This window comes from Calonectris borealis, chromosome W (assembly GCF_964195595.1).
Source record: "Calonectris borealis chromosome W, bCalBor7.hap1.2, whole genome shotgun sequence".
Classification (NCBI taxonomy): Eukaryota; Metazoa; Chordata; class Aves; order Procellariiformes; family Procellariidae; genus Calonectris; species Calonectris borealis.
In genome coordinates, this window is record NC_134351.1 from 44,204,524 (window position 1) to 44,218,634 (window position 14,111).

Sequence of the window (14,111 nt, forward strand, 5' to 3'; positions counted from 1 at the left end):
GCAACTGAGGTTTAAGAGAGTTTACGTAAGAGAGATAACACTTGTCATTCAAAGTGATAGACTTGACAGATATAGCTATGCATTTGCAATCATCTTTTAAATCTGGGTCCAACAACATTTCCTCTATGCAAAATGCATGCTGCGTACTACAAAAAACCTCTTACCTTCGTGCAAAAGAAAAGTGGGCTGAGGCACTGGGAGAGAAATTCCTAGGGCTATCTTGAGGACTGTTTCCTGGGGGGGAGGGTGGGGGGGTGGGGGGGGAATACACAAATAAATAATTATTAGGGGGGTTAAAAAAAAACAAAAACCAACCCACCAAAAAAAAAACCACCCTAAAAGAAACCCCAAACCATTCAGACATACTAATCCTAGCATTTCCAGGCAGGTTAGAAACTAATTTCAGAATTTCTTCTCTCACGGTCTCTGAGAAAACAAACTCTGAAATAGAATCTTATTTCAAGTCACATTTTATTTATATTTGATTTTTAGTTATTGGATTTTATAACTCATAGAAAACCCTCTATTTAACCCTCTAATTTGAGAATTAAATTTGAGAATTATCAAATTATTTTGAGAATTTGAGAATTAAAGTTTACAAAAACAGTATTTTAGCTTGAAAGAAATATATTTTGAATATCAGAAACAAGGTATTTTTTTTAAATCACACAAATACTTGAAAGATAGAAAAATCATGATCAGAGCATGGATTTAGCCCTTACATGAAGTCTCTACAGCATTTCCAGAGGAGCTTTAGAATGAATTTTTCATTGTTCAATTTTTTTTCTAGCTCCGAACCCCAAACAAGCAGGCAAAACATGCTGAATGAAATTTTTTTCTTTAGTTTGTTAGACCGAGGCATGAAAAGGCAACCACTCTCTGTGATGAGAAGAAGCGACTGCACATTGTGAACAGGTTATAACTTTAGGGTCTGTTACTTCTTCATATTAAAGCACCCGACCTCCTGCTAACCAAAACGAGTGCAGAAAGAAGGCAGCTGCTGAGAGCTGCTCCTGCCACCTCTGCCCCTCAGCACCTATAACTAGAGGAGACACAGTATCTAAAGAAGAAATAAAGATGACCCCTGGAAAAAAGAAAAAAAAAACACCACAAAAGCTAAAAAGATTTGATTTAAAGTAGCACTGGCATACATCTAAAAATCAATCTTTCCTTAAATAAGGAACATTAAAGTAATAAGGATACATTAAAGTAATTTACATTTAATGTAATGTATTTGTAGTATTTTATTTTTGGACATAAACGAGACTGCAACATTAAGCAACAGATAAAAAAAGCTTCTATGTATTCAGTTAGAATCAACATTTAATTTTTGAGGAGAAAATTATTACCTACATGTGAAAAGGCTAGTACAACAGTGAGTCTTTAAAAGACTTCAAGCGGCCTTGATTTCTACACTCAAAGTTTTGAAGTAACACTGCATTTTTCATAGTGATGTCCTTAACAGATCTCATTAATTCTATAACAAAATCATGGAGCCATTAGGTAGCAAACACAGAGAACCCCCCTCCCCGCCTTTTTTTGGCCAGAAGCAGATGGCAAGATGCTTTTTGAGCTGTGCTTAAATCACATCTTCGCAGCTGCTCTTCCCATGGCCCTGAGAGACAAGGATTCCACTCTTGCTGGCCAATACCCCTGACTCTTTTTTTGTCCATTTATTTATCACGGCTGAATTATGTCCCTCGAACATTCCCTCCTCCCCCTCAAGACCCCAGCTTCTTCATTACTCTTCAGACACTTCTGAGGGCCTAGATAATTTCAAAGTGGCAAGGATTTTTGTTCCCTGAAGAGATTGGGGGGCGGGGCACGGAAGGAATCTGAAGCCACACATGTGGCACAGATTTCAATCTTTATTTGAGGGCCAACACAATTTATTCTTGTCCTGCATGAACTGCAAACACCAAATTACTGACAGCAACAGTTTGTTTAATTTAACAGCTAACTGGATTTTTTTTGCTGCTACCAGAGCTTATTTAATAAAGATAAGCTAAAAAAAATAAAAAATTCTAACACTGTGCAGATAAAACATGGTCACAAACTTTAGCTACTGCACTAGAAAAAAATAGCTGTAATTGGGAGTGTGTCGTGGACTTAGATAAGAGGAAAAAAGACAAAGAAGCTACCTTAAACTCTGGCAGAAAAGCAGAAAATTAGGCTTAATGCGGTGGGACATAAACAGCTTTTGACAGGAAATAATTTGACAAATCAAATTCCTTTCCACTGATAGGTATTTAAAAGTTATATATGGATATATACTTATTTAATACACATCAACGACATACCTAACTGTCCATCAGTTAGTCAGAACATATGCTTAACCTTCACAAAGAAGCAAAAAACATGGTGAAAAGATGCAATAATTTTATAACTATTGCAGCAGTTTCGAGCAGATGCAGCGCTGCAAACTACCTCGCTAGAAGCAACAAAGATCAATTCCTTACAGATAAAACCTGAAGAAGTCAAAGTCTTATTCAGGAAGAGCATCAGATCCTGTTATTAGGAAAATCAATTTGCAAGTACCGTTTCCAATAAGCAAATGAGCTTTTAAAATAACAAAACTGGTAAATCTGTATACATAATACCTGGATACTAAATCCTGCAGGTTTATCTAGAAGTCTAAGAACTCGGACAAGCCTGGAAACAGAGAATGAAAATCCAAACCCCAAATGACTGCAGAAACAGCTAGTGCTATTAAGGGTTTAAGGTGTGGTGTTCCAGAAAAGCAAGATAGGTTAGAATCAGAGTCCTATATGTGACCTTCATCCATCACGGCATTCATCCACCCATCTGCAAGTCAATACCTGGGACTTTCAAATAAAAAACAGTGCCAGTTAATTCTCTGACCATATGTGCAGTGCTTGCTTATTAGTCAAATCCTGCTGTTCTTTGTGATCTGCTGGCTGTTGTATGTTTTAGTCCTAGGGTATCTCTATGCTGCTGAGATTACTGTTGATGTTTCTGACCTGGTAAAGTAAACCTGACTGGTGGTCAGGCATTAGGTAGGTAATTAACTCCAGCATCCTCTGGGAGAAATAACACAATGAATAGGCAATCAACATACCAAAACAATACTCTACGTGATGACAACACACAGGGTGGCTCATTTTGCAAGCAGCTATTGTTAAGAAAACTATATCCACAATTAAATTGTGATTTTTTTGTAAATGGCTTCAAGAAGTCCTGTGTCTTTGCCACAGAGGGAAGATGTTTTAAATCTTTTAAAGAGGCATATGTTACAGTCACTGTATATTATTAATGTATTTTTAATAGCTGTCTACTTACAAAATAAAGTTTCTGATGCAATGACTTTCTGTTAGTACTGAGGGAATAACAGTTAATGATAATTGTTATCCCAAATTCCTGATGGATCAAAGACAGCTCCAGTTTGAAGTCTTGGTGTCATTATTTGATGGTCTTTTTAAATGAATCACAGTACATCAGCACCACAGCAATACAATAAAACAATAGCAATGCCATAGAACATACGTTCTTCTGTGTCAGTTTACTTGGTGGTGAACCCATGCTGGAAGTGAACAATACACAAGAAACCATCAACAGTTACAGGTCTGACTTTCATACTGTAACAAACCATGCCAGTCAGCAGAACACACAGTTGGGCAGCAGAATCATTTTGAATACTTCTGCAGGTGCTTTCCACTGAGATCTCTTTACTATAGCCCATGAGCCTTCACTGTTCCTGTTGCTTACAAATGAACCTGTCCCTTCTTTGATGGGTGCTACTCGTGCACTATTTGCGCCCTGCACAATGTATTTGCTTAATCAGCGTGGTGCTATCTCACTTCCTCTCTCCCTCCTATCCTACCACATGAATCTGAGAATGACTGAGATGATAAGGCTAACAATTAAAAAACTTACTTTATGTAAGTACTCAGTGTTTGTCCAATTCAGCTTGCATCTGTAAAGATTAAAAACAGACTCCTGTGTAGGAACAATCCTCCATTATTTCCAGAGCAAACAATGAAAATGGGAGGGGAAGAGGATAAAGTTCATCGAGATCTACATATCACTTTCTCATATGGGGCAATCAATCATCATCATCCTAAACTTGGGCCACTGGTCCTCCTCAAAGAATGTCTATTTAAACTAGAGAACAGTGCGTGCCTTCAATTCAGTCCGAACCTGTGAGAAAAGCAGGACTACAAGAAAGAGCGTGGGTGTAAAATGCACCTCGAAGAATTACAATTATGTTCAAGAAGCTTTTCTTCTGAAATAGAGAAATACTGCTCACATCCGATCTCCATTTTGGATAACTCCAATCCAGATTGTTATGATTACCTAGTAGCAACCTGAGCTCTTCAAGGAGGCCTGAAGTAATAGCACATTGTTTCTGAAGGTGCAACCAGACCTCTAAATGATTGCTCTGCAGATACCGAAGATGAAAACATTCTCGAGCAAAGCCACAGATATTGGCATGAGCGCTTGTGGTGGGCTGACCTTGGCTGGACACCAGGTGCCCACCAAGCCGCTCTATCACTCCCCTCCTCAACTGGACAGGGGGAGAAAAAATATAATGAAAGGCTCATGGGTCAAAATAAGGATAGGGAGATCACTCACCAGTTACCGTCACAGGCAAAACAGATTTGACTTGGGGAAATTAATTTAATTTATTGCCAATCAAAATCAGAGTAAGACAATGAGAAATAAAAAAAAAAATCTTAAAACACTTTCCCCCCACCCCTCCCTTCTTCCCAGGCTCAACTTCACTCCTGATTTCTCTACCTCCTCCCCCCGAGCAGCGCAGGGGGATGGGGAATGGGGGTTGCAGTCAGTTCATCACACGTTGTCTCTGCCGCTCCTTCCTCTTCACGCTCTTCCCCTGCTCCAGCGTGGGGTCCCACCCACGGGAGACAGTCCTCCACGAACTTCTCCAACGTGGGTCCTTCCCAAGGGCTGCAGTTCTTCACGAACTGCTCCAGCATGGGTCCTTTCCACGTGTCCTTTCCACGGGGTGCAGTCCTTCAGGAACAGACTGCTCCAGCGTGGGTCCCCCACAGGGTCACAAGTCCTGCCAGAAAACCTGCTCCAGCATGGGCTCCTCTCTCCATGGGGCCACAGGTCCTGCCAGGAGCCTGCTCCAGCACAGGCTCTCCATGGGGTCACAGCCTCCTTTGGGCATCTCCACCTGCTCCGGTGTGGGGTCCTCCACAGGCTACAGGTGGATATCTGCTCCACCGTTATCCTCCATGGGCTGCAGAGGGACAGCCTGCCTCACCATGGTCTTCACCAGGGGCTGCAGGGGAATCTCTGCTCTGGCACCTGGAGCACCTCCTCCTCCCCCTCATTCTTCTCTGACCTTGGTGTCTGCAGAGTTGTTTCTCTCACATGTTCTCACTCCTCTCTCTTCTGGCTGCTGTTGCGCAGCAGTTTTTTCCCCCTTCTTAAATATGTTATCACAGAGGCGCTACCACCGTCGCTGATTGGCTCAGCCTTGGCCAGCGGCAGGTCCGTCTTGGAGCCGGCTGGCACTGGCTCTATCGGACATGGGGGCAGCTTCTGGCATCTTCTCACAGAAGCCACCCCTGCAGCCCCCCTGCTACCAAAACCTTGCCATGCAAACCCAATACAGTGCTAATGCAGTGCACTCTAAGAGAGCTCCACCTTAAGATTCATAATGTGCCTTCACGCACCTTGCTTCAATTGACACAGAGAATGCATAGCACTTCATTTGCTCTTGGAGATGTGAAGTCTTGGGGAGAAAAAACAACAACACAGGTAGCTTAAACTAAAGGTCCAAATAAAACTCATCTCAGGTATGGGATGCAAGCAATGGTAACTAAGTATGTATTTTGCCTGTTCTCCCAACAAGCAATGAATTAACGTAAAAGGGAACAGGTTGTTTGTGGATCCTCACAAGGGATGAAAATACTGACTTCAGATACCTCTGAGGCACTGAATTCCCAAGCAACGCAAACAATCTTATTAGGACTATACAAGAAGGGCTCGGGATAAAATTGAAGATTATCAAGATGATAATTAATAGAAATTGATCCTGGGTGGATTTTGAAGAGTCTGACAGACAATCTTGATTCCCTTCAACATGAATAGTCTATAATAAAGGGATAAGGACCTGCAATAACAACTAAGATGGGACAAACATGAAGTCAAGAACCTAGTCCACTTAAATAAGAGCATGTAATGGAACTATTTTCAGTAAGGGCAACAGCAGGCTCTCCCCAGAGATGGCTGGAGTACCCTGACAGCAGGGAGTACAATAGTGGGAATACAGTACCCTAAGAGAAACAGATCTGGCAAAGAAGCTTTGACGGTATGAAACCAGAAGCCAAAATGGTTTTTAAAAGGCATGAGCAATCAGGGTCATGCATAATCTACCCATCTTTCCATTTGTATTACTCAAACCACAGCAGGTTATGTACTTCATTTTCCTGCTTCATGGAACCAGGAAGGTGCCCAACAAGGAACCTCTGGGCACTTCCTTTCCAAAACCAAAGCAAAGTGACTTCAGAGTATGTCCAGACCTTGAAAGCGGCCTCAGAGATCTCCCTTCCAATCTCTCACCCTGAAACAAATGTGATCATTCTTAAAACTATGTCAGGAGATAGGCTGTGGCAGGGCAATCTAATGCTTACCTGATATATGAAGTCCAAGATCAATTAACTTTCCAAGACATGAAAAGACAGTAAAATGTAATCTTGCAGCATATGGACAGAAATAATTTAATATCATAATTTCTGGCCTAGAATGCTGTAAAAGTATACATTGCTATGTCTAAGCATATTAAAACAAGTCCCAAGAGGGTAATCTAGAGGCACACTAATAACTGACCCAGCCATACACATGCAAATTTTCAGCACGGATGAGATTTCCTAGTGCTGCTGAAGTGTTTGGCACACATACCTTGGGAGAACGTATCAGCATAAGAGAACCTACTGTATCCTGGTGTCCTGGTTCTGGCTGGGACAGAGTTAACTTTCTTCCCAGTAGGTGGGGAGTGCTGTGTTTTGGGTTTGGTATGAGAGGAGCGTTGATGGCCCGTTGATGTTTTGGTTGTTGCTGAGTGGTGCCTGCACCGGGGACTTTTTGGCTTCCCATGCTCTGCCAGGTGCATGGGAAGCTGGGTGGCGGGGAGCATAGCTGGAGCGGCTGACCCAGCTGGCCAATGGGGTATTCCATACCATGTGACGTCATGCTCAGTATATAAACTGGGAGGCGTGGTCGAGGAAAGGGGGGCTTGCGCGGCTCGGGACAGGCTGGGCGTTGGTCGGCGGGTGGTGAGCAGTTGCATTGTGCATTGCCTGCTTTGTATATTCTGCTATTGTTGTTGTTATTATTATTATTACTGTTCTACTTTGTTTTATTTCCATTATTAAACTGTTTTTATCTCAACCCGCGAGTTTTCCTACTTGTGCCCTCCCAATTCTCTCCCCCATCCTATCGGAGTTGGGGGGTGAGCGAGCGGCTGCGTGGTGTTTAGTTGCTGGCTAGGGTTAAACCACGACACCTGGGTAACTGGAGGAGTTGCCAAACTTCCATAGTAGGTTTTTGAACACACAATGCATACTGCTGGGTTTAAGGAAAAGGCACAGCTTATACTTAACCTGTCTTAATCCTTATACTATCAGTTTTCCACCTTCAAAGCTGCTTGTCAACAGCTTTGACATCAACATTATTATTCCTCTTTTATGGTTTAAGAAACCTACTTAAAAAGATTAAGCAACTTGCTGAAGGCACGAGTCCACTGCCAGACAGGAACTCTTCAGCATTTATCAAATATCCAACTTATATTCAGGTCCCAAGTCACGTGTGCTGCTCACTCAGTGCTTCTGAAGCCTGCTGGGGATCACTGGTCTAAGCCATCAGTTTCCAAACTGGTGGTATAGTCACTCGTAGCAGCAGACATGCTAATTCTCACAGCAAGCATTGCTATTGCTTTCATCATATCAGCACAGCACAACTAAAGCCTCTTCCTACAGTGACTACAGATCCCCTGTTCAAAGTGGTGACTTTTGCATTTGGGGGGCCTAGAGAGGGATCCCAAACATTCCAACATTTCATTCTTGAGTTTTAAAATACTCTGCACAATGATTTTCTTTGTTTCTTTGTTTTAAATGCTATGCTGCCCTGAACTCTTTACAAATCTTCATGTTCTTGTCTGGATTCCCGACTGTGATAGCCTGCTGCTCAGAGTGAGAACCACCACCATATTTTCTCTAATAATGTTGCTACCACAAGAAAACTGGAGATACCTTACTAAACTCACCATCCTCTTGAAAAAATGCAGCTGAAACTCTGCACCTTCTCTTTTAGCATCCATCTGAGAGCAGTTCTACAAAGTATTCAGTGTCATTGCCTATAAAAGGATTGGTGTGGGGCTTTAATTTTGGTATGTAGTTACAGCCAATGCCCCAAAACCATGAGACAATAAATGTTTGAGGAAATGTGTTTTGATATGCTAAAAATGTTCCTTTTCAAAATAAAGACAAACATATAAATAAAGTCTCTTATTTACAGACTTTCATTCAGTCTTTAAGTGCTTCAGGTGCTTTAGAAGTGAAACAAACGTATTGTTTCTGGAAACTGAAGCAAAGAAATTTCCAGCAATATGTGCTTAATGTCACAAATCCTAGGGAGCAAAAGCACTAGGAATAGAATGTAATACCCTACTCACCGACTCCACTAGCTTTACCATGTGTTACAACCTATTTTATATCCTTTTCACGCTGAACTAGGCCCAGAGAGGGAAGGAGGGGGGGAGAAAATGCATCAGAATCTGTCAGAAAGCAAGGTGGTGGTGGTGGGAAGCTACATGATCCATGTTAGGTATTTCTGGACTGCTTCTCACCATAACATAGGATTTATGGATATAAACATAACAGAAATTTGGATAGAATGATAAGCAACATTTTGCTATTACAAACAATGGAAAGAAGAGTAGTAAGATAGAGAATTTGTCTGTTTTCCTTTCCTCATATAGAGATTTTAGCAATTTAATAATAGCAGTAGTAGCATAGATATAAAATCACCTGCGTGAGCTGAGAGAGGTGAATGAGGCCGAGGCAGAGCTGGAGACTGGCCATTGCCCATCAAACTCTTCCTGTTGCTTGTTCTACAACTGTGGCAAAAGGAGAGGAAAGAAGACATTAGCATCAGAAATACAGCATGTATCACATATGGACATTTTGAGATTTTGCTACTTTGTTCCCAGCTGGCCAACGGGGTATTCCATACCATGTGATGTCATGCTCAGTATATGAATGGTAGGCGTGATCCAGGAAGTACCGATCGCTACTTGGTTATCGGTCAGCGCAGGTGGTGAGCAATTGCATTGTGCATCACTCATTTTGTATATTCTATCATTATCATTATTATTTTTCCTTTTCTGTTCTATTAAACTGTCTTTATCTCAACCCACGAGTTTTTCTCACTCTTACCCTTCCGATTCTCTCCCCGTCCCACTGTGGGGGTGGGGGAGTGAGTGAGCGGCTGCGTGGTGTTTGGCTGCCTGCCAGGTTAAACCACGACAGTCCTTTTTGGCGCCCAACGTGGGGCTCGAAGGGTTGAGATAAAGACACATCTGACCCGAACGGGTTAAAACAAATTTCTTATAAGCATTCATTATATCAGTTTAGTACTCGCTGGTCACAATGTTTTTTTATTTGCTCTCAGAGTTGTTGGATCTGTTCTAGAAGTTTTGTTATGTAGCACCTTACTGGCTGACTAAACTGCTGATTATCAGTATTTATGTGGGGTTGGTCATCTCTGGGAAATGGATTAAGGTCATCGCTTTGCTATACTGGGTGGCACTGGTTTATGTTATGATAAAATTAGTGGTCAGGAGCCTGTACTCGGCACTGCTGTCATTCCTGTTCTTCGGGAGCTATCTTTTGGAAACTATTAATAATTACACTTTTTACCTCTTCACCTCGGAGGATGAATTTAGGGGGGAGACAGGATGGGACATTTTCTCCCACTTGTTAATCTTCCCTTCCATATCGTCAGAAACTCCTTTTTCTTCTATCCTCTTCATGAAGACGTCCACAATATTCCCTGAGAATTTTAAATATCCTTGGGACGTTCAAACAAGGATGTTCATATTGCTATGTCTCCTGAATGTGGTTCAGGTCTTGTTTAGAGTTAAGCAACTATTCAGGAATACTGTCCAGAGATCAACCCCGGCAACAGACAGGGTGGCTACTGAAAACCCCACGACAGGCACTGCGGCTACTCAAACCCCCGCGACAGGCACTGTAGCTCTTCCAACCCTGCGACAGGCACTACGGCTACTCAAAACCCGGCAACAGTCACAGCAGTTACTCTAACTCCTGCGATAGGCACTACGGCTACTCAAACCCTGGCGACAGACACTGCGGGTACTCCAACCCCCGTCACAGGCACTGCAGCTACCCAAACCCCAGCAACAGGTACTACAGCTGAACCAGAGGACCAACCCTTGCTGGTATCCGTCGCTCCTGTACAGAAGAGGAAATCTTTGAGGCAGAAGTCAGGTCGTTTAGAAAGGGATAATGGAAAAGCAGGGCCATCACGAGGAGGGGAGGAGAAGAGGAAGAACTCATAAACGAGACGGAAACCACCCGATCCCTATCCCTGAATGAGTTGCGAGATAAGCGGAAAGATTTCAGCCGTCGTCCAGGCGAGCATATTGTTACCTGGCTGCTCCGATGCTGGGATAATGGGGCCAGTAGCCTGGAAGTAGAGGGGAAGGAAGCCAAACAGCTGGGATCCCTTGCTAGGGAAGGGGGCATTGACAAAGCACTTGAAAAAGGGACACAGGTCCTCAGCCTCTGGAGGTGACTGCTGTCAGGCGTGAAGGAAAGGTATCCCTTCAAGGAAGATGTTATATATCGCCCAGGCAAGTGGACCACCATGGAGAGAGGTATCCAGTACCTGAGAGAAATAGCCATGCTGGAGGTGGTTTATAGTGACCTGGACAAAGAGCAAGTACCCAAAGATCCAGATGAAGTCCAGTGCACGCAACCCATGTGGCGGAAGTTGGTACGGAGCGCACGAGCGTTGTATGCCAGTTCATTGGCAGTACTGTCCTGGACAGAGGAAGAAGCACCAACGGTGGATAACATGGTTAGAATCCTCCTCCCTTGTCTCAGCTGTGGAGAAACTGTCCCGGGAGGTCCAGCAATTCAAAGAGGGTATGTCCTATTCTCCACCTGTACGGACCAGTATCTCAGCCATTAGGAGTCAGCGTTTTTCTGCTCAAGAGGGAGGATATAGAAGGTACACACCACGGGGCACCCTGTGGTTTTACCTGCGTGACCACGGAGAGGACATGAGGAAGTGGGATGGAAAACCTACCTGGACCCTAGAGGCACGGGTACATGAGATACAAGGAAAAAAAATCACACAAGGGGGTTCTCCCAGGAAAATTGCTGCTCCACTTTTCAGGAAAAACCTGTCTCACGACGGTCCAGTTTCCAGTGAACAGTTCCCCAGACAGAGTAGAAGGACTGATCTTACTCCTGATTGTAATGAAGGAATTCTTGACTCACGTTTGCAAGAAGTAAGAAACATATACTATGACGAGAACTAGAGGGGCCATGCCTCCAGCCAGGTGGAGGAAAGGGACAACCGGGTTTACTGGACTGTGTGGATTCGATGGCCTGGCACATCAGATCCACAGGAGTATAAGGGTCTCGTAGACACCGGTGCACAGTGTACCCTGATGCCATCAAGCTATGAAGGGGCAGAACCCATCTGTATTTCTGGAGTGACAGGGGGATCCCAAGAGTTAACTGTATTGGAGGTCGAAGTGAGCCTAACCGGGAATGAGTGGCAGAAGCACCCCATTGTGACTGGCCCAGAGGCTCCGTGCATCCTTGGCATAGATTACCTCAGGAGAGGGTATTTCAAGGACCCAAAAGGGTATTGGTGGGTTTGGTATAGCTGCCCTGGAGACGGAGGAAATTAAACAGCTGTCCACCTTGCCTGGTCTCTCGGAGGACCCTTCTGTTGTGGGGTTGATGAAGGTCAAACAACAGCAGGTACCGATCTCTACCACAACAGTGCACTGGCGGCAATATCGCACCAACCGAGACTCACTGCTTCCCATCCATAAGCTGATTCATCGACTGGAGAGCCAAGGAGTGATCAGCAAGACTCGCTCACCCTTTAACAGTCCCATATGGCCAGTGCGAAAGTCCAATGGAGAGTGGAGACTAACAGTAGACTACCGTGGCCTGAACGAAGTCATGCCACCACTGAGTGCTGCCGTACCAGACATGCTAGAACTCCAATATGAACTGGAGTCAAAGGCAGCCAAGTGGTACGCCACAATTGATATCGCTAATGCGTTCTTCTCAGTCCCTTTGGCGGCAGAGTGCAGGTCACAGTTTGCTTTCACTTGGAGGGGCGTCCAGTACACCTGGAACCGACTGCCCCAGGGGTGGAAACACAGCCCTACCATTTGCCATGGACTGATCCACACCGCACTGGAACAGGGTGAGGCTCCAGAACACCTGCAATACATTGATGACATCATTGTATGGGGCAGCACAGCAGAAGAAGTTTTTGAGAAAGGGGAGAGAATAGTCCAAATCCTTCTGGAGGCCGGTTTTGCCATAAAACAAAGTAAGGTCAAGGGACCTGCACAGGAGATCCAGTTTTTAGGAATAAAATGGCAAGATGGACGTCGTCAGATCCCAATGGATGTGATCAATAAAATAACAGCCATGTCCCCACTGTCGTGGTTTAACCTGGCAGGTAGCCAAATACCACGCAGCCGCTCGCTCACTCCCCCCGCCCCCCCAGTGGGACGGGGAGAGAATCGGAAGGGTAAGAGTGAGAAAAACTCGTGGGTTGAGATAAAGACAGTTTAATAGAACAGAAAAGGGAGAATAATGATAATAAATAATGATAGAATATACAAAATGAGTGATGCACAATGCAATTGCTCACCACCCGCGCTGACCGATAACCAAGTAGCGATCGGCACTTCCTGGATCACGCCTACTGTTCATATACTGAGCATGACGTCACATGGTATGGAATACCCCATTAGCCAGCTGGGCTGGCTGTCCTGATTATGTTCCCTCCCATCTCGTGTACCTAGCTCAGTCAGTAGGCACGGGAGCTGTCCTTGGACTAGGAGGGCACTTAGCAACAACTGAAAACATCAGTGTGTTATCAACATTCTCCTCATACTGAATCCAAAACACAGCACTAGGAAGAAATTTAACCCTATCCCTGCCGAAACTAGGACACCCACCAACTAGCAAAAAGGAAACACAAGCTTCCTTAGGTGTTGTGGGTTTTTGGAGAATGCATATTCCAAATTACAATCAGATCGTAAGCCCTCTCTATCACGTGACCAGGAAGAAGAATGACTTCAAATGGGGTCCCGAGCAACAACAAGCCTTTGAACAAATTAAACAGGAGATAGTTCAGGCAGTAGCCCTTGGGCCACAGTCCAGGCAGGACAAGATGTAAGGAATGTGCTCTACACCACAGCCAGGGAGAATGGCCCTACCTGGAGCCTCTGGCAGAAAGCACCAGGGGAGACTCGAGGTCGACCCTTAGGGTTCTGGAGTCGGGGATATAGAGGATCCGAGGCCTGCTACACTCCAACTGAGAAGGAGATATTGGCAGCATATGAAGGGATTCGAGCTGCTTCAGAAGTGGTTGGTACTGAAGCACAGCTCCTCCTGGCACCCCGACTGCCGGTGCTGGGCTGGATGTTCAAAGGGAGGGTCCCCTCTACACATCATGCAACCGATGCTACGTGGAGTAAGTGGGTCGCACTGATCACACAACGGGCCCAAATAGGAAACCCCAGTCGCCCAGGAATCTTGGAAGTGATCACGAACTGGCCAGAAGGCAAAGATTTTGGCATATCCCCAGAGGAGGAGGTGACGCGTGCTGAAGAGGCCCCACTGTATAATAAACTACCAGAAAATGAGAAGCAATATGCCCTGTTCACTGATGGGTCCTGTCGCCTTGTGGGAAAGTATCAGAGATGGAAAGCTGCTGTATGGAGTCTTATACGCCAAGTCACAGAAACTGCTGAAGGAGAAGGTGAGTCGAGCCAGTTTGCAGAGGTGAAAGCCATCCAGCTGGCCTTGGATATTGCTGAATGAGAAAAATGG

General features: G+C 44.4%; 1 protein-coding gene and 1 long non-coding RNA gene across 2 annotated transcripts in view; both read right to left on the reverse strand.

The window, feature by feature from the left end:
• LOC142074891 (uncharacterized) overlaps positions 1 to 14,111 on the reverse strand; it is a 350,231-nt gene that overhangs the window by 154,810 nt on the left and 181,310 nt on the right. The gene's annotated exons all lie outside the window — the stretch shown is intronic.
• The window catches only part of LOC142074986 (microtubule-associated serine/threonine-protein kinase 4-like), a 180,862-nt gene that overhangs the window by 109,565 nt on the left and 57,186 nt on the right, over positions 1 to 14,111 (reverse strand). The window contains exons 2-3 of the mRNA XM_075135984.1: positions 9,021 to 9,109; positions 165 to 234 (exon numbers count right to left, since the gene is read on the reverse strand). Coding sequence (XP_074992085.1) covers positions 165 to 234; positions 9,021 to 9,109 — 159 coding nt within the window. The remainder of the gene's footprint in view (positions 1 to 164; positions 235 to 9,020; positions 9,110 to 14,111) is intronic.